The sequence below is a fragment of the Dasypus novemcinctus genome, chromosome 1 (assembly GCF_030445035.2).
Source record: "Dasypus novemcinctus isolate mDasNov1 chromosome 1, mDasNov1.1.hap2, whole genome shotgun sequence".
Taxonomy (NCBI): domain Eukaryota; kingdom Metazoa; phylum Chordata; class Mammalia; order Cingulata; family Dasypodidae; genus Dasypus; species Dasypus novemcinctus.
In genome coordinates, this window is record NC_080673.1 from 166,515,142 (window position 1) to 166,536,413 (window position 21,272).

Genomic DNA, 21,272 nt, shown 5'->3' on the forward strand with positions numbered 1-21,272 from the left:
CTTCCTCCCTGGATTTACAAATAATTTGCATACTTCATTTTATTCATACACATAGCAGGAACATTGGAAGTAACAAAACCAAAGAATGCATCACTTTTTATGCATTACAACATAACCATTGCCACCCGTGCCTCATTATGTTGGTTCTGAGAAAGCAGAGGAGCCACTGACTTGGAAGGTTTTCACCTCTAGCATCACTCCAATTCCTGGGGAAATTTGGGATGAATGCTTATGGCATTCTGGGTATTTAGGGACAAGAATTTGACGAGAGAGTTCAAAATGTTTCGAGAAAATGCTCAGAGTTAGGAAAGTAAAACCTACCCCTCTTTCTCTACCCAAAGGCCTGGATCTGCAAACCAGCTGGGGATCCACTAGCTGCCACCCATGCACCCTGCCAAACACACAGCTGGTTGGACACTCACCACCCCAAAGGGCTTTTTCCCACATGGCCTACTCTGTAGTTGGCAGTGCCCCTCCGAGTAGACTGTGGAGATGGAACGTCTCTTAGAGGCTCTTCCATGGAACAGCAGTTGTTACTGCCCACATTGACTCTACTAGCTGGCTGGACTCCAGAGTTTCCTATTCAGTACAAAAAGCTTTACATTCTTCCTTTCTTTTTTTTTTTTTTTTTTTTGAGATACTGGGGCTGGGGATTGAACCCAGGACCTTGGACCTTGTATTTGGGAAGCCAGTGTTCAACCACTGCCTTACACTGGCTTCTGGGAATTGGTTTATTTCACGTTTGCTTTTTTATTTTGTTATTTGGAGGTATCGGGATCAAACCCAGCACCTCGTACATGGCAAGCAGGCACTCAACCACTTGAGCTACATCTGCTCCCTCTTCCTTTCCTTTCTTGCATTAAGGTCTTCAAAGATTTCCTTGTTTGCCAACTGGCTAGAACTAGCTTCAGTGTTTACTCTTGCACAGCCCCCAAACTCCTGCAAAACCCCAGTTTCCTTCTATTTGTAATTTTATCCACTATGGCCCAGGAAACACAAATCATTAAAATTCAAGGCTTACCCTCGCTAGGTAAGAGCACTCCATTTTGAATGGGCATGAGGTATGTCTACCAGGCTAACACTTATTTTTTGAAAAACACCAATTTTCCAGAACTGCCAAAAGATGAATGGAAGCAAGTCTGGAGAATAAATTGGATAGTACCTTCTGGGAACCCAGATGAAGGGTAATGGCAATGAGACTGAACTACACAAGGCCCTAAACTGGCTCTGAGGCCCATCCCCAGATGGCCTTTCAGGCATGTCTGGAGTAGTGGCAGCATCACACTAATGTATGTCTAAACCTCCACTGGGCCAGCTCTGAAGTCAGCCTCTCTAAGTACCAGCCTTGGTGCTACATACAAACACTACATATATTAGCAAAGAATTAGAATGTTTTCTTGTGCGGAAAATATATTTATTCCATAAGCAAAATGCCTCAAGAAAAATTTAAAAACAAGGTGTTCCCATCAGTATCCTACTGAGAGGATCTTTGTAAGGCTTATAGGACAAACACATGAAAGGATACCATAGGCACACCCTAAATGCTGCCTTCTTCCCTTCTCATGAAACAGGTGCAATGCCCCCAGACTCCTCTTTGGATCTTGTTTGTAATATATATAATAAAACCAGGAAACAGGAGATCCAGATGTGAGCCAGACAGACCCAAAAAGCATTTCCAGACTAGGACACCTAAGAGTTCCAGTGAAATCCCGTGTTCCAAGACATAAGATTGGGTGAAGAGCTGGAAGACTAAAATGACTGATCTTCTGACCTGCAGGAGTGGGAGTGAGGTTTTATATATATTTTTATTAGCGAGGTTGGGAACTTACAAAACAATCCATGTACATGTATAGAACTCCTGTGCAATACCCTTCCTCCAACACACTACATTGTTGTGGAACATTTGTTACAGATTATGAGATAATATCAGACTAATAACACTCATGGTGGTCTGTAGTATGCATTTGATATATTTTTTCCATACTCCCATATTATTAACACAGTACTTCTTTGACATTCATGCAGGAATATTACAGTATTGCTGTTAACTATAGTTCCTAGGTTACATTAATTCTATTTTTCACATGCTTTTCCACATTCTTACCACCTTGCAGTAGTAATGTATATTTGTTCTCGTTCATAGAAGTGCGTTCTTATATTTGTGCTACTAACCACAATCCTTATCCTCCTCTGGGTTTACTAGGTTACTCAAATTATTCTCTAGCTTGCTTTCACTGGACATTCACATCCCTAGACTACCCCTTCCACCACATTCCCATTTATAAACCAGCTGCATTAATTCTACTCACTATAAATTCCTTTTCTTGGGCCATGTCTTCTATTTTCTTAGTATGGCTCAATTTTTTACTGATGTCCAGGCATCTGGTTAGGATTAATTTACTCTAGTGCTCAATTTCTTTCTCTCTTGTAGGGATATAGGGGCAGGAGGCTTTGTGTTACCACTGCTTTTTGATTCTTGGCTTGACCTGGATTGTTAGGATTGTCCCTGCTGGCTGCTAAAAACTGGGCACTGGACCCAGTAATTGGTTGTAGACTCACTTCCCAGGGCCTTGGGGAGGGAGACTATAGAGGCCAGAAAAAGCCTCTCCTACTTGTTTTTAATTTTTTCGTGTGCACTTCACGTGAAATTTTTTCTGCCAGCAAAAAAAAAAATGAGGAGCTCTCAGTTAGATGCCTGGTCAGAGTTTATTTGTTGCAACACAAACCAGATCAAATTGATAGAGCTTCCTGTCTGGGGGCTAGGAGCCGTGTCATTGAAACTTTCTCTGAGACAGTTCTCAGGGCTTCCCTGGCAGTCCCCTCCCTTTTCCTGGCTAGGAAATATTTCCATTCCCCTCTGAGTGCTCAATAATCAGTCCTCTCACCAGACGCAGTGGATGTGACATGATGATGGGGGAGAGTGTTATTGTGGGGGGAGTGGTGGGGTGGGGGCGAATGGGGACCTCATTTTTTTAATGTAATATCTTTTAAAAAAATGAATAAATTGAGTAGAATTTGGAAAAATAAAATAAAATCCTTAAGGAATAAAAAAAAAAAATCAAAACCAAAATGAAAGACCACTTCAAAAGAAAGAAAATCTTGTTTGGGGCTCGGGTTTGAAACAGATAGCTCCCGAGTCCAGCCGGCCGTCAATAAACCGTTTTTCCTTCTCAAAAAAAAAAAAAAAAAAAAAATCAGTCCTGGTTAGTAGAGGAGATTGGGAGGCTGGTATATCTTTAGCCCCTTGGCAACTCCCAAGGCACTGGGCCTGGAAGTGCTCCTGGGACACAGCAGACCCAATTTGTGAGTCAGTAGCTGACTCAGCCTTAGGCTGTGTCCCTCTCTCCCTCTTTCCTGGGAGGATAGATCCCTGGAGCCCCTTTTGTAGCGGCAGGCCCAGAGGCCTGAGAATTCTAAAGTGTCTTTAGTGTGGGGAAGGTGCCAGGCAGCAACAGCCACTGGTTTCAATTTCCCTCCTTTGTCCCTCTCACCTTTAGGCTGAGTTCAGCCTTTGCCTGGTGTCCTAAACTCTAGAAGATCTTTTTCTAGGCTGTTTCAGTCCCCTAGTTATTTTTGTGGTGGAGAAGAGTTCTATGTATTACTAGTCCACCATCTTCCCAGAAGTTGTTTCCTACTCACTATTAATGTATTACCATCAACCCTATCTATGTCCATACTTTTCCAGTCAATTAAAGCTTATATATACATTAAGCATCAGTACACCTTCTCAGCCCTCCTCTTGTCTCCTATTAACCTAAACTCTAGTTCGTATTAGTGAGACCATGCACTATTTATCCTTCGGTGTCTGGCTTATTTTGTTTAACATAATGACTTAAAGGTTATCATATGTGTCCCAATTTCATTTCTTCTTACAGCAATATAGAATTCTATCATATGTATATACCACATTTTGTTTATCCATTCATTGGTGGATGGACACTTGGGTTGTTTCCATCTTTTGGCAATTGTGAATAATGCCACTGTGAACATTGGTGTGCAAATGTCTGTTCATGTCACAGTTTTCAGTTCTTTGAATGTACTCTTAGTAGAGGAATTGCTGGATTATATGGCAGTTCTATATTTAGCTTCCTGAGGAACTGCCAGACTCTTCCACAGAAGCTGTACCATTTTACATTTCCACCAACAGTGAATGTTCCTATTTCTCCACATCCTCTCTAGCACTTAATTTAAAAAATAATAATAATGGCCATTTTATATATTGTGAGATGATATCTCATTGTCAGTTTGATTTGCAGTTCCCTAATGGTGATATCGAACATTTTTTCATGTGTATTTCCTCTTTGGAGAAATTTCTGAGTCTTTGGCCCATTTTTAAATAGGATTACTTGCTCTTTTGTTGTTGAGTTGTATGATCTCTGTATATAGAATAGAAATCAAACTCTTATCATATATGTGGCTTCCAAATATTTCTCCCATTTATTTGGCTGCCTTTTTACTTTCTTGATGAAGTACTTGAATCACAAAAGTGTAAGTTTGCGGAGGTCCCATTTATCCATGTTTTCTTTCGTTGCTCGTGCTTAAAGATGTTTCCCTACATTTTCTGCTAGGAACTGTATGGCTGTAGATTTTATATAGTTAGGTCTTTGATACATTTTTAGTTAATTTTTGTATAAGGTGGGAGATAAAAGTCCTCTGTCTTTTTGCTTTGGGTATTCAGGTCTCCCAGCACCATTTGTTGAATAGTGTTCTTCCCCAGACGGATGGGTTTCATAGCTTTTCAAAAATCATTTGACCATAGATAAGAACGTCTGTTTCTGAACCATTAGTTCCCTTGGTCTATGTGTCTATCTTTATGCTGGAACCATGCTGTTTTTACTACCATACCTAGGTGATATGATTTAAAGTCTGAAAGTGAGAGTACTCCAATTGCACTCTTCCTTTTTTTTTCTTTCATTTTTTAAATTCTTTTTTTTTTTTAAAGATAGATCACACAAAATCTTACATTAAAAATTTAAAGAGGTTCCCATATACCCCACTCCCCACATCCCCCATTCCTTCCACATTGATAACTTCTTTCATTAGTGTGGTACATTCATTGCATTTGGTAAGTGCATTTGGGAGCATTGCTACACAGCATGGATTATAGTTTATGTTATAGTTTACAGTCTCTCCCAGTCCATTCAGTGGGTTATGGCAGGATATATAATGTCCTGCATCTGTTCCTGCAATATCATTGAGGACAATTCCAAGTCCCGAAAATGCCCCAATATCCTACCTCTTTTTTCCCTCGTCCTGCCTTCAGCAACTCCCTCAGCCACTGTTTCCACATCAATGATATAATTTCTTCCATTGCTAGAGTCAAAGTAATTCTATAGTAGAATACCTGTAAGTCCACTCTAATCCATATTTTATTCCTCCATCCTGAGGACCCTGGGCTGGCAATGTCCACTCCAACTCTAAATCGAGAGGGGTCTTAGATCTCACATGGCTGATGGATGGAATTCTCCTGCTTGCAACTGTACTCTCTTGGTTCCCCGCTATTCCCTTTTTAAGATGTTCTGGCTACTAGGGGCCCTTTACTCTTCCAAATAAATTTGCTAATTGTCTTCTCCTTTTCTTTAAAAAAAAAAAAATGCTAGTAGAATTTCTATTAGGATTGCATAGAATCTGTATATCAATTTGGGTAGAATTGACATCTCAGCAATATTTAAGTCTTCAAATCCATGAGCACAGAATGTTCTTCCATTTATTTAGTTTTTAAAATTTCAGTTAGCAATGCTCTGTTTTTTTAAACTCATTTTTTAAATTGAAGTTAATAGATCACACAGAATGTTACATTATAAAAACTTAAGAGGTTCCTGTATAACTCACTTCCCACCCGCCCCATCCCTCCACATCATTTCATTGTAGTTTTAATTAATGCAAGTACTTTATGTCCTTAGTTAACTTTATTCCCTAATATTTGATTCTTTTAGTTGCTGTTATAAATGGAATTTTTTCCTCACTTCTTCTGATTGTGCATTACTCATATATAGAAACATACTAATTTTTGCCTATTAATCTTATATCCTCCCACTCTGCTGAAATCGCTTAATAGCTCTAGTAGCTTTGTTTTAGATTTTTCAGGACTTTCTAGGTATAGGATCATATCATCTGCAAATAGCAAAAGTTTTCCTTCTTTCCAATTTAGATACCCACCCATGCCTCCCTCGTCTGTCTGCTCATCTTCTTTAGGAGCACCGGGTACCGTACCCGGTACCTCCCGTGTGGAAGGTGAGTGCCCAACCACTTGAGCCATTTCCGCTCCCTGTTGGTTGTGTTGTCTGCTCAGTGTGGTATCTCTTCATTGCAGTTGCAATGTCTTGCTGCTTGTGGCGTCTCCTTGTCTTCTTTAAGAGACACCAGGAACCTTCCATGTGGGTGGCAGGCACCCAGTTGTTTGAGCCACATCTGTTCCCCTTTCATTTCTTTTTCTTGCTTGATTGCTCTAGCTAGAATCTCTAGCACTATATTGAACAAAAGTGGTGACATGGGCATCCTTTACTTGTTCCCAGTTTCAATACCTTGCTTTAGTCTTTCGCCATTGAGTACACTGTGGGGTATAGGTTTTTCATACAAGGCCTTTATCATGATGAGAAAGTTTCCTTCAATTCTTTTATACTATTTTTATGAGGAAACGATGCTGTATTTTGTCAAATGACTTTTCTGCATCAGTCAACAAGATCATGTGATTTTTCTTCTTTGATTTATTAATGTGGCATATAGATATATTATGCTAATTGATTTTCCTGTGCTGAACCACCCTTGCATGCCTGGTATAAAAACCCACTCAACCAAGATGAATAATTCTTTTAATATGTTGTTGGAATCGATGGACGAAAATATTTTGAGGATTTTTGCACCTGTATTCACCAGGTCTTGAAGATATTTTCCAATAATTTCTTTGAGAAGTTTTATGGTTCTTTTATTTTTAGTTCTTTGATCCATTTTGAGTTAATTTTTGGATAAGGTGTGAGATAGGGGTCCTCTTTCCTTCTTTCAACTATGAATATCCAATTCTTTCAGCACCAATTATTGAATGGATTGTTCTGCCCAAGCTGTGTGGCTTTGACAGGCTACTCAAAAATCACTTGACCAACCTGTGAGGGTCTGTTTCTAAACCATAAATTTGGTTCCATTGATCTATTGTGTCTGTCTTTAGGCCAGTACCATGATGTTTTTACCACTATAGGTACGTATTATAATTGAAGGTCTGGAGATAAGGGTTCACTTTTCCTTTTTATGATGTTTCTGGCTATTCAGGACTCCTTACCCTTCCAAATAAATTTAATGATCATGTTTTCAGTTTTTTCTTTAATGCTGGTGGAGTTTTTACCGGTATTGCATTAAATCTGTATATCAATTTGTGTAGAATTGACATCTTAATGATATGTAATCTTCCAGTCCATGCGCATGGAATATTCCTCCAGTTATTTAGGACTTTTTTTATTTGTTTTAACACTGAGTTGAAGTTTTCTGACTATACGTGTTTTACATCATTAGTTAAATTTATTCCGAACTGTTTGAGTTTTATCTGTCATATTTTATTTTCACCACTCTTTTGATACTTTTGGTTACTTTTACTGATATAATCCTCATTTCAAGACTCTCTTCCAGGCCCCTTCTCTCCTAAGACAGGAGAGTCTTTTCAGACTCTAGCACACCCTTTAGTATTTACTGAAAATCTGGTCTCTTGCTTAGAAATTCTCTCAGTTTCTGTTTATCTGTGAATATTCTAATTTTGCCCTCAGTTTTGAAAGACAGTCTTGCTGGATATAAAATTCTTAGCTGGAAGTTTTTCTCTTGTAGTATCTTAACTATATCAAACCACGGTCTTCTTGCCTCCATGGTTTCTGGTGAAAAATCAGCACTTATTCTTATTGGATATCACTTATATGTTATGCATTGCTTTTCTCTTGCTGCTCTCAGAATTCTCTCTGTGTCTTTGACATTCTGATAAGTATGTGTCTTGGAGTTGGTCTGTTTGGATTTTTTCAGATGGGAGTACATTGTGCTTCTTGGACAGGGATATCTATGTCCTTCAGTAGGGTTGGGAAATTTTCTACTATTATTTCTTCAAATATTCCTTCTGCCCCTCTTCTCTTTCTGGGACACCCATGACATGTATATTTGCATGCCTTCTGCTGTCATTTAATTCACTGAGTCCTTGTTCAGTTTTTCCATTCTTCATCTGTTCTTTTGTATGTTCACTTTCAGGGGCCATTTCTTCAAATTTACCAATCCTTTTTTCTTCCTCCTCAAAGCTGCCATTATATGATTCCAATGCTTTTTTAAAAAAATTTCATTTGTTATGCCTTTCATTCCCATAAGATCTGCTATTTTTTAATGGATGCTTTCAAATTCTTTTTTGTGCTCATTCAATGTCTTCTTAATATCCTTAATCTCTTTAGCCATCTCATTGAATTTATTAAGGAGATGTGTTTAACATCTACGATTAGTTGTCACAACTCCTTTATGTCATCTGGAGGCTTATCTTGTTCCTTTAACTGGGCCACAGCTTCCTGTTTTTTGGTGTGGATTGTAATTTTTTTGTTGGTGTCTTCACATTTGGCTTACTAGAGTATTTATTCTGGGTGCAGTTTTTCTCTTTAGTTTAGGGCATTCTTGCTCTTTCTTGCTTGCTGGTTGTGCAGTAGGAGCCAAGCATGATTTGGTGCTGTAAGCTGTGGAGACTCAAGCTGCCCTCATTGTGCCAGGGACCAATGAAGCTTCTTCCAGCTTTCTCCTTTGCCAGGGTTAGGGACAGAGTCACAGCTGTGTGGAATAATTCAAGTGCAGGCCTAGACTGTAGTTGCCCAGAAAGACTGATGAAGCTTCACATCCCTTTCTCCCCTCCCTGGGGCGGGGATGGGGCTGTAGGTGTGGGCAGCAATCTATGCAGTGCGGGTCCAAGATGACCGCAGTTGCCCTTGTAGACTTCTGATTTTCGATTCATGCCAGCCAAAGTTACCTGCAGTTGCCTGTATAGGCTGGTGCAGGGCTCCTCAGCTTCCTCCCTGCCAGAGACCGGGCTGAAGCGTAGGCTAGGGCTGTAGGCTTATCTGCGTGAAAGAGACTGGTTCCTGCCGACAATGAGAGTTTCATTCAGCCCAGCTTCCCCTCAGGCTGGGGACAGAGTCAAAATGGCGGTTACTGGCCTCTTTCTGACTTGGGCTGGTTCACACCCCTACCGTTCCCAGGGTTACATCCTGGCCAGCCAAGTCTACCAATCCATAGCCGATTGGCAGCCAACTGTCTCCTCCTCCCCTGTTTTTGGGAAATGGAGCTTCCAATTCCAGTCACAGAACAGCTCCTGGGGCAGCCCGTGCTGCCAGAGCAGGACAATCACCAGCCTCTGCAGCTTGTCCTGTAATTTTCCAGAGAGGCTGTCACAGGTTCCCACAGCCTCCTCCCCGCTGTAGGTGGCACTGGGCCCAGGCTAGAGCTGCAATATGATCTGGACAGAAAGAGCTGGTCTCCACCAGCACTGGGATGTTCCGCCTCAGTTCCCCTTGTGCCAGGTGCAGAGTTAAGATGGCAGCTCCCAGCCTCTTTCTGACTTGGACAGGCTCAAACTTTAGCTGTTCTCAGGATTATACTGTCTCCCACTGAATTTACTCATCAGTAGCTGAAATTGGTGCCCAACCGTCTCCTCTCCTGTTTTGAGGAAGTGGAACTTTCAATTCAAGCCACGGAACAGCTCAGTGGAGGATGGGCACTGGCCGCCGGGGTGTGGAGCGCCCTACTTACAAGTCTTCTCTGCAGATGGGCAATCTCCTCCTTCCACTCCTTCAAGGATGTTGCAGGATGCTTTTCTGGTCTCCTGGAGCCCCCAAATATGTGCTTCAACTGGCTCCAGAGAGCTCTGGGTGTTTGCTAACTGCCCCGTAGCAGGAGCTGACTCTAGGTGCTCCTTACTCCACTGCCATCTTGCTGGTTCTCTGTTTGCTCTTTTGATTCATTACCCTACCCATCATTCCCCCCGGAGGGCCCAATGATAAGGTCCTCGGGGAATATCAGGGATTTTCCTGGCTTCTGTAGGAAATCTCATTCTGAATGGGAGACTCTTGTGAGGGTCTTCCAGCAGCCATTTTGGGGGTATTGATATCCACATGGACTTTTTGCCAGGTTCCAGATCCGTCTATTGTTTCCCTACCTAGTCTACTTCAGGTGCTAGCCTTCCTCCCAGACTGAATCCTCACCTCTTGCCAAGAGATGCTCATATGTAGATGGTTCAGCTGCTAACAGGCTCTGCTCAGCCTGACACCCTCCTCTCCAGCTATTTCCTGCCAGCACACTCTCTCTGCTCTAGGTGGGGAGTGCTGGGGAGACTGAGTCTAGCCACCTTCCAAGAATTTTCTTAGACCACTTTGGAGGCTGCCAACTCTGGGGATCCAGTAGGCTAAGTGGAGGATGGATTCCAGAAATATATTTTGTTTGGGACCCTCCATGCCTTAAGATTCTGGAACCTTACTTGCTGTAGAGGGCTGTTCTACAGCTCTGGGCTTCCCATGACTCATGTACAGTCTTTCCCCCTTTCTCCGTCCAGCTTTGCTTGCCTAGTCTCCCTCCCTCCCCTTCTTTGAAGCCACTCCACCCAGACTTGAAGGAATGGTGGGGTTTTAACTGGGTCCCAGCCCAAAATGCAACTACTGTCTTTTCTCTGGTCTTCTACAAATGTCCTGTCATCAAAACCTCCCTGCCTTATCCCCCCACCTGTCTCCTTCATTCATCCTCATCCCATCCTCCTTGATTCCTTCTTTCATGCCACCTCTTCATCCCACCTCCCCACTCCATCCCTCCATCCATCCCAGATACCACCTCCTCTTCCCACCTCTGCCCTCACCTTTTCTCTTCCTGAGACTTTTATGTATCAGACCTTGTAGCCAGTGGGAGTGAACCCACAGTGTCTTTTAATATCCTTTTATCTCTTTAGCCATATTTTCCTTCATCTTCTTGAATTGATTTAGATTTGTTTGAACATCTTTGATTAGTTGGTCCAAATACTGTCTCCTCTGAAGTTTTAATTTGTTTCTTTGACTGGAACATATCTTCCTGTTTCTTAGTATGACTTGTAATTTTTGCTGATGTCTAGGCATCTGATTATCTTGATGAGTTTACTCTGTAGGTCAGTTTCTCCCTCTTATATAGGGTTTTATTGTTGATTTACTTTGTGTTACGGCTCTCCTTTGTCACTTAGTTCAACTTATTCTGAAATTTCCCCTATATAATTGATCAGATTTTTTTCAACTCTTCCTCATCTGATTCTTGCCCTAGATGTGTGGTAGGTATAACTTTTGCAATTGTGTCACCCCCATGGGAAAGCTTCCTTTCCTCTGTTCCTTCTCCAGGATCCTTGATTGGTTCTGTTGATTTTTGTTTTTACCTCTTTAGGTTTTTAACATGTCTTTCATTGGCTCTAGCTGTTTTTGCCTGAAGGGCAAATTCTGGGAGGAAGGTCACCCTGAGAGGACTTTCCCAAGTCAATATTTCCCAACCAAAACAATGCCATGTATCCATGAAGGGGTCCTAGACAGTTCTAAATAGCCCTGGGAAGGAACCAGGAAGGACTCCAGATATCTCTTAGACAGCTCCCCAGTACTGTGCTTTCCTGGCCAGCCCAGGAGATGGCATTCTTCAGCAAACTTTTCCCCAAAGCTCTAAGGAGATTCTGTGCCTTTAAGTCCCTGCTCCTACTGCTTTTGCCATGACAGGGTGAAACAGTAGTTTAGAACCAGGTCCCAGCAATCAAAATTCATTAATCAAAAGCCAAGATCATAATTTGGCCATGCCCAGTGCTGTTCTTATAGAACAGGATTTTTTATGTCCTTTTCTGCCAGCAACAGCTAGCCATGATAGCCTGCTACAACAGTGAGAGATGGGCACCATCTTCTGTGGAATGGAGAGTACTACTCATAGCTCTTTACTGTAGTTTATCAACCTCTTCCTTCCACTCTTCCCTGTATGCTATATGCTATATAGTGGGTTTTTGTTTTTTTTTTAAGATTTATTTGTTTATTTCTCTCCCCTTCCCGCCTGCCCCGGTTGTCTGTTCTCTGTGTCTATTGGCTGTGTCTTCTTCTTTGTCCGCTTCTGTTGTCGTCAGCAGCACGGGAATCTGTGTTTCTTTTTCTTGCGTCATCTTGTTGTGTCAGCTCTCCATGTGGCACCATTCCTGGGCAGGCTGCACTTTCTGTCGTGCTGGGCAGCTCTCCTTATGGGGTGCACTCCTTGCGCGTGGGGCTCCCCTACACGGGGACACCCCTGCATGGCACGGCACTCCTTGTGCGCGTCAGCACTGCACATGGGCCAACTCTGCACAGGTCAAGGAGGCCTGGGGTTTGAACCGCGGACCTCCCATGTGGTTGACAATGCCCTAACTAACCACTGGGCGAAGTCCACTTCCCCCTATAGTGTTCTTCTGACCTCCTGAGCCCCAGAACCAGAGAGTTATTTCAGACAATTCCTGTCTGTTTACTAGCTGTTTTGGGGGATCAGCTAAGTTCTGGAACTCCCTTGTCTGTCATCGTTCCCAGAAGTTCTCCTCTAAGCAGCACTTTTGAAATAATGTGGTATATAGAATTTGTTCTATTTCAGGCTGGGAGTTTCCACAACTTGGGCCCTACAGAAGAACTGTATTTGCCATAGCTTTAACTTTCCTTGACATTTTATACTTCAGTACCTTCCTATAACAGTGGCTTCCAAACTTTAAGAATTTCCTGCAATCATTAGATTCAGTATTTAATGAGACAGCATTAGGTTTGAGTTTTGTCTATATTATTCACTACCAATATGACCTTTAATTAGTTACTCAGTATTCCCAAGCCCTATATTCCTCACCTATATAAATATTATCAATCTATATTAGAATCAAATTGCCTAATATAGGCCCTGCACTGCTGAATAGAATTTAAATAAATGGTCATAATTATGATATTGTACGTATATGAGAAGTTCTAGGGATTCTTAGAATTGGTCTGGAGTGGGATCATGAATAGATATATTTTTAAGAAAGTTTCAAAGTGATTGTGATATGGTTAGTTCATAGATCATATTTTCAAAAACTCTTTCACTCCCTGGTCAGTGATACATTGTATTTTTCTAATTCCAAATATTTTTTTCCTCATTCAAGCTTGTACTGTTAAAATAACTAATACAATAAGTTATATTATACAGAACTTGCAAATTAGGTAACAGAGGTTGACAAATACTTCAGTAGAGAACAGTATTGGCATAAGGAACAGTACCTATCCCAGGCAGAGATGAATATGGGTCATGGAATAGATAATTCTAGAATAAATGACCCCTGAAAGGAGTTTGAAGAATGAGTAGGAATTAGATCACACTGTGAAGAATGACTGTCATAGTTCTAGCTTGGGTGACTGAGTATCAGAGGAGGTGCTGTCAGTTTAGAAGAAAATAATGGGTTTAAGTATATGACATTGTACCAGTTGTGTTTAGAAGTCTGAAATTCAGGGTTGGGTTGGTATATTTTAGTGCAATGTCTCCTGTAGGAGTACAGAAGAAGGAAAGGTAAGAGAGAGATGCTGTCTTATTCTATGCTATTTAGTAACAATCAGATGCTACCTGTTTTCCTTTTAATTTAACCTTTTTTTTACAGTTTAATGAAAATGATACACATCTTCAGTATGAAAATAAACCTTTGGAAATTGCTTCTTGTGAGAAATTGCTATATCCTTACCCAGTTTACTAGTTCTGGCTGTGAACAATATTGATAATATTAAATTCCCTTGAGTCAGTTTGATTAGCTGGAAGTGAGTGAAGTATATGAGGGTGAAATACATGAAAGAATACATTTTTTTGTCAAAATGAGAAATGAAAAATATACAAAAAAGGAAAGGGCATAGATGGATATGGTATTTGTTTTCATTTATTTTTTGTTTTGTAGTAGTATTAAATTGCTAACTTATTGAGAATAGGAACTATTTATTTATTGCTTTGGAATTCCTTAAAAGCACATAGTATACGAAGCAATATATGTAAAACTAGTAAGTTTGTATTATTAGTAGTAATAATTACTAGTAGTATTAATCTGCAGCAATAGTGTAGATTTGATCAGAAATTTCTGAAACATTTCCGGTAAAAGAAAGAACTTTTCTGCCAACTGTCATTTCCTAAGACATTTACAGATAGTTTTTTCTGGTTGAAGCATTCTTAACTCTTTTTCATATATAAAACTTCTTGTCGATTTTAGGTATTACTGTTTATGTATATGGAGGTACGTTTAGGAATGTTTTTTTCTTGAACATCTAAAGAAATCTCTGTTACTACTTAACCTGTCACAGCTTAGTCTGATTTGAAAATTACAGCAGTTTATCCCCAATATCATTTTAAGTTATCACAAATATAATATTTAAAAATAATTGTTATGGGAGATTCCCTGAATGTAAAATCATGATGTGGGAACACAAAAAAAGTCAAGTTTTTAGAACTCTTAACTTTGTCTACTATTGTTTATGTGTTTTATACAGTGTTGTAAATGTGTTTATGTAATTATGAATTTTTTTCCCCTTGTCATTTGCTTTTTTGCTTATGCATAGTCTTTCCTAATGCCTAGATTTTCTACTAATTATTAACCTAGTTAACTAACTATTCCAGGATATTGATAAGTGGTTTGCCTAGTCATTTTTCAGTAGGCATGTTTGTTGTTAGACATCTACTTACTTTATCTTTTGGGTATATGTGCACAAAATAAATTTTATTTCAAAAGATAATATTTAAATTTATATTTAAAATGTATATCTGTGGCTTAGAGTAAAGCATGTGAGGATTAAGCACTGAGGAAAAATTCTTATTTTCTCAAATAAAATTTTGCTTAATTAATTACAGTTTGCTAAAATAAACCAGACATCTCCTAATAACCGAGAAATTTTCTTCAGAATCTCAGTCCTTGGGACTTCACTTTAATAATAAATATGGATGGTACCTTATTTACTTTTGCCTTTGTAATTAATTTGTGTTAATGTGTCATTTAAGAACATAATAGAAATCTTTTTTCCTTTCTCTTTTGTCCACCTGAAAATATATCCCTAAATATTATTTTTTATTAAAAAAGCTTTATAAATAAAATGGCTACCATTTATTATTGCTGTATAGTTGGAAAACTTTATTTTTCTGCATGGCTATCCAAATTTATTTAACTACTAACACTGTTATACAAAATAACACCACTTTAAGGCTTTTAGTTTACGTTTGAGCACCTCAAAGTAGTTGTAACATTAGGTTGGCCAATTTAAATAACTGTGGTTCCTTATTGGATAGACACACAATCTTTACACCCAATGTTAATGCATACAAAGGACAAGGCATTAAATACAACAGCAACAGTTACTGTAACTTAGGCCTTGTGACCAGTTACATGTGATTAAATTTCTTCCACACCCACATCCACAGTACTCATCCACCATTTAACATCTCAACCAGAACATTATACATTGAAACAATCACTAACAGGCAAACATCCTAAACCTGTATATTTGGCATTGCAAATACACTTATGAATGAGCAAGCAAGGGTTTCACAATGAGAATCTACAACTGCAGAAACCTGAAAATTATTTACAAAAATTGTTATACTATTAAAAAGTTTGAAAATATACAGTTCTTGTTGTAGACCCCCACTGTACATAAAACTATTAAATGTTACCCATGTGAACAAAAGAAGAATCATACCAGAGTTTTGAAAAGTCTGGACATTTTCTTCCCAACATATATTAAAGGGCAGTATCTTTAAGACATTTTGCTGAAAGGACTATCATATTTTAAGGACATGATCACTGTCTCCACATGTTTTTGTGTTTTTTTTTAATTTAAATATATATATATAGCTGCATTAATCAAAAAGCACTTATTTTGTACAATACAATGATGGCCTTGACTTTTTAAAATACAATAAGCTATGAGTATCAAAGAAGCATAGTTATCTGGAGTAGTCTACTTAGGAGCTCTTTGGACTTTCTTTTATTAAGCTAAATAGTTACACTCAGGATTTACATCATTGTGCTCTCCAATACAAATTTTATGGTGTGTGTTAAAGAATACAGTATGTGATTTTCATACATGTACAACACTGGTGAATGAAGAATGTCTCTTAAGCAGTAATACTGGACATAGCTTCTGGTTTTACCAGTTGCATACTCTGGGACTATTATATAAATAAAAATTTCGCTTGTAATACTGGAAAGTGATTAGAATGTACAAACTGAAATTGTAGCTTTCATTCCCCCCCCCCTTTTTTTTAAATATAATAACCTTTATTTTTTTACAGAGGTTTTAGATACAAAAAAGTTACATAAAAAAGTATAAGGGAGGGAAGCAGATTTGGCTCAGCTGATAGAGCATCTGCCTACCACATGGGAGGTCCAGGGTTCAAACCAAAGGCCTCCTAACCCTTGTGTTGAGCTGGCCCACACACAGTGCTGCTGCATGCAAGGAGTGCCATGCCACGAGGGGGTGCCCCCTGTGTAGGGGAGCCCCACGCGCAAGGAGTGCACCCCATGAGGAGAGCCACCCTACACAAAAAAGTACAGCCTACCCAGGAGTGGTGCTGCACACATGGAGAGCTGACACAGCGAGATGACACAACAAAAAAGAAACGCAGATGCCTGGTGCTGCCAACAAAAACAAGCCGACACAAAAGAACACACAGCAAATGGACACAGAGAGCAAACAACTGGGGGGGGGGGCGGGCAGGGAAGGGGAGAAAAATTAATTTAAAAATAAATCTGTTTTTTAAAAAAGGTATAAGGGATTCCCATGTACCTCCCTCCATCTTCCACATCATCCCCTATTTTTTTTTTAATGTAGCAGTACAATTTATTATGATGTATCTGTAAAAGCCACTTATTTTTTAAAATGCACATTTTCACTTGTGGTAAGGACTAACTTACCTACAGTAATAATCTAAAAAATAAAACCATCATTGTGACATTTATCAGTACACCACACATCTAACAAATACTAAAGGAGGTAACTACCATTTTTATAACTTCTTTAAAGCCAGAAAACTTAAGCACAAATCATAGTTAAGAGAAACTTCAGAATGTTCACATTTGCATGCATTTTTGGCTGAACTTTAAAAGATTCCACATACAACAAAACCACAACTTTGAATCAAAATGAATATTAAAAACTTTGAAGCCTTGTGACAAACTTCCTCTACAGAAGCAGGGAAAACAGACTGACTGAAAGTATATTTCTAGCAGAGAAAGCAGTCACTTATTTCCTTTATCATAAAACAAAAGTCAGTGAGTCAGCATTTTAATAACACTGACTGAGTTGTTTACTATTCAAGAATTTGCTTTTCAGGTTGTGTCTTTAAAATGTATCCATCCATATATTTGGATTAAGTTTATACGTGAAAAACATTTTGCTCAGAATTCTAATGTTAAGTATAAACCATAACTTATCAAAGCACAGTCCAAACAAATTTATTTTAAAAACAGGAGTTTTGCCCTGTTTCTCCAGAATGGATGTCCCTATGTCTAAAATTTTAAATGATAATCAAAAAAGACAGATTCAAATAATTCATGCTATGCATTTTCCTTCATCAGGCTTTGATAAAAACAGAGCCATTTGATGTTGGAGCACCATCTTCCTTCTCAGTTAATCTCTGCAGTCCCAGAAGCAGACACAATTACCATTGTTTTATTTGTTGAAGCTGTCTTCTGTTTTTCAGCAATAGGTGCACAAACAGCAACAATTTCATCACTTTCAAAGTCATGGTCAGGAATTAACTTCGGTGAGAAATCTGTTACTTCTGCTGATGATTCACTCTTTTTAAAGTAATTTTTTTTTTCTCTCCCCCCCCCCACTTTTGTGCTCTCTGTGTCCATTCGCTGTGTCTTCTTCTATGACCACTTCTATCCTTACCAGCGGCACTGGGATCTGTGTTTCTTTTTTGTTGTGTCATCTTGTTGTGTCAGCTCTCCGTGTGTCGCCATTCTTGGGCAGGCTGCACTTTATTTCGCGCTGGGCAGCTCTCCTTACGGGGCACACTCCTTGCACGTGGGGCTCCCCTGTGTGGGGGACACCCCTGCGTGGCACGGCACTCCTTGTGCGCATCAGCACTGTGTATGGGCCAGCTCCACATGGGTCAAGGAGGCCCGGGATTTGAACTGTGGACCTCCCATGTGGTAGGCAGACGCCCTATCCATTGGGCCAAGTCTGCTTCCCGATTCACTCTTTTTAATCCTTTGTGCCACTTTCTGTTGCTTGCAGAGAGTGTTCTTGCCAATGAAAGGTCTTTCATATTTCAGGGTTCATGGGATAGATGTGAAGAGCTACTTAAAACTTTATAATTGCTTCATCCATTTTGTCCTTCAGTTCTCTGTTGTCATATTGTTCTTTTGGCTGTCTTCTTATCCTTTAGTTTACCCTTCCTAATAATCTTCATTTTTAAGCTCTTCTCCAAATCTCTCACCCTTGTTTTTTCCTTTCAGGCTGTAGCACCCCCATTTAGTATCTCTTGCAAGTCTGGTCTTTGGTAACATATTCTATCTGTTTTTGTCTGTCTGTGAAGACTTGGAACTCACCCTCATTTTTGAAGGACAGCTTCGCCAGATGCAAAATTCTTGGCTGGCAGTTTTTCTCTTTAGTACCTTAAATACATCATACCACTTTTTCGTTCCTTCATGGTTTCTGATGAGAGATTAGCAATTAAGCCTATCAGTTTTCCCTTGTATGTGATACTTTGTTTTTCTCTTGCTGCTTTTAGAATCCTCTCTTTATTTCTGGTATTTGTCATTCTGAGTATTAGGTGTCTTGGGGTAGTGCATTCGGATTTATTCTGTTTTGATATTTTTGTCTTTCATTAGGGTAGGAAAGGTTTCAGTCATTATTTCCTCGGATTTTTTCTGCTCCTTTTCCCTTTTTTTCTCCTTCTAGAACACACTGATAGTGCGTGTTTTTTTGTGTGTTTCACATTTTCATTTAATTCCCTGAGACCCTGTTCCATTTTTTCCATTTCCTTCTCTTTCTGTTCTCCTGTCTTCTGTTCTTCTGTTCTGAGGTACTGGGGACCAGGTGTTGAATCCAGGACCTCATGTGGGAAAACGGCCCTTGACCACTGAGCTACATCAGCTTCCCTGAGTTGACTTTTTCATTTGTTTTGCTTGTTGTTTGTTTTATTTTTCAGGAGGCACCGGGACCCGAACCCGGGACCTCCCATGTGGGAGGTGGGGAGCTCAACCACTTGAGCACAACCACTCCCTCATCTGCCTCTTAAAAGGGTACCACCACTGAAAAGTCTATGTAAGATGTGGTAGGTTTAACAAAGTTGGAATGCTGGCACTGTTGAATTTGGCAATGATTCCTCAGACTTGACTCAGAGCTACAATGCATTTAGTATATAAAGCAGCTGACATGATGTCTTTTTTGCAGGCCTTCCCAGGCACTGGAGTTTTTCCGTCAATTTGCCTTAATAGGTCATCAAAGATCTCATTAAATTTATTTTTGGTTTTGCAGAAGATTCTAAGAGTGCATTTATTCCATTGTCATGCTAGATTTTGACCTTGCTTCTTTCCTACAACTCTTCATCCTCCAAGTCACACTTATTACCAACCGGAATCATTGGAACATTATTATTGTCTTTTACTCAAAGAATCTGTTCTCTCAGATCTTGTAAATCATAAAATGTGGACCATTCGATGCTGGGACAGACTAATACAAAGCCTTGTTTGTTTTTCATGTACAAATCCTACAAATCATGTACAAATCATTGCTATAAATTGTTCCTTTCCTGCACTGTCCCAGATTTCAAGCACACTGTTGTGCACCTAATTCAACTTACTTTCTATAAGAATCTTATAGAATCATATTTTTTTCAACAGAAATTCCTTGAACAAGCTACATGGTCATAGCAGACTTTCCAACATCTCATGAGCTGAGAACGACTAGCCTTATACTCACACACGGTGCAAAGTCGTTGTCAAAATCTAGTACTTCTCGTGTTGTTAGCGCAGCCAGCATCTCCCTCCGTGTAGCTGCTCCCAGCACCACAGCTGTACTGCTGCTGTTGCCATCACTCTGGATGGTTACATGCCTGACTCTGGGTGAGGTTTGATGGTGTTGCCTTGACCTGGAAAACATTGTTAATGCACTTTATCTAAATTTATTATTTGAAGTATTCAATTAAAAGCCTTATTATTAATATAAATTTCTTTCACTATTCTGTACATTATAAGTTTAACCTTGTCTTCGGGGGAATCAGTCTCTGATCATTAAATCCTCATCTTTTTTGGAAACCTCCAGCAAAATATCTCTCTTTGTAGGAGCTATTTGATGTAGTACTATCATGTTTGAACTTAAATTGGAAGTTACTTATATTCTTGGATCCATCAAACAGCCTTCAGTAATTCTATGTCTGTGTTATAAATAATTAAAAATTTAGGGGATTACATGCTACTCATATACAAAATTATAAATATAGACTTATGAGTCTCCCTCTTTTTTAAAAAAAATTGTTAGCTGAAATAAACCACAATATGTCAAATTATGAATATATTAAGTCAGTGAAACATACCTGTGAATATTTTGTTTTTTATTTTTTTCAAAAGTAGAATGTATACATGTGCTCTTATACTAGCCACTAATTTTAGTGTAGAAATATGAGACAAAAAGTGTAAATCTCACAGAAACCTCGCCCTCACCTTTGTTGTCACAATCCAGATTTTGATGTCAGTGCTCAATTATATGTATAAATTATAGTCAGAGTCTAATGCAGAAGAGTTTTCTGATTTCACATCTTCTGAATGCTTTTGATGCCTACATTCATTTTTATTTTGGGGGAAAAAAATACCTGAAAGCAAATCATTCTTATGGTAAAACTCTTTCCTTTCTATAGAGAGAAATAGCTCGGAAACTTGCAAATCCTAAGCAACCAACAAATCCTTTTCTAGAGATGGTCAAATTTCTGTTGGAAAGAATTGCACCTGTGCACATTGATTCAGAAGCCATAAGGTAAGCTAGGAAACATTCACATAAAAATAGACCATAAATTATAATGTTTTAAGTTTAAATTCTACGCCCATAGGAGACCTAAAAAGGTCTCCTATATATACCTTTGTAATGGCAGAGGCATATGTCATTCAAGTTGATAAAAAAGGTCAGCTCTTTTGGGAAAGGTAAAAAGAAGAAAAATCTATAAAGCTGTCAGCCAGTCTCTGATTATTAACATTTTAATGGGCACATAATAGTCTACAGTATATATTTTACCACTTTTTGCTTGAGAAGTATGAAAACAATGATCTATCG

At 39.2% G+C, this 21,272-nt stretch overlaps 1 protein-coding gene across 8 annotated transcripts in view; it reads left to right on the forward strand.

Moving 5' to 3' along the window:
* PDS5A (PDS5 cohesin associated factor A) overlaps nucleotides 1-21,272 on the forward strand; it is a 159,037-nt gene that overhangs the window by 85,313 nt on the left and 52,452 nt on the right. For all 8 annotated transcript variants that reach the window (XM_058299533.2, XM_058299563.2, XM_058299545.2 and 5 more), the window contains one exon: nucleotides 20,863-20,978. In XM_058299533.2, coding sequence (XP_058155516.1) covers nucleotides 20,863-20,978 — 116 coding nt within the window. The remainder of the gene's footprint in view (nucleotides 1-20,862; nucleotides 20,979-21,272) is intronic.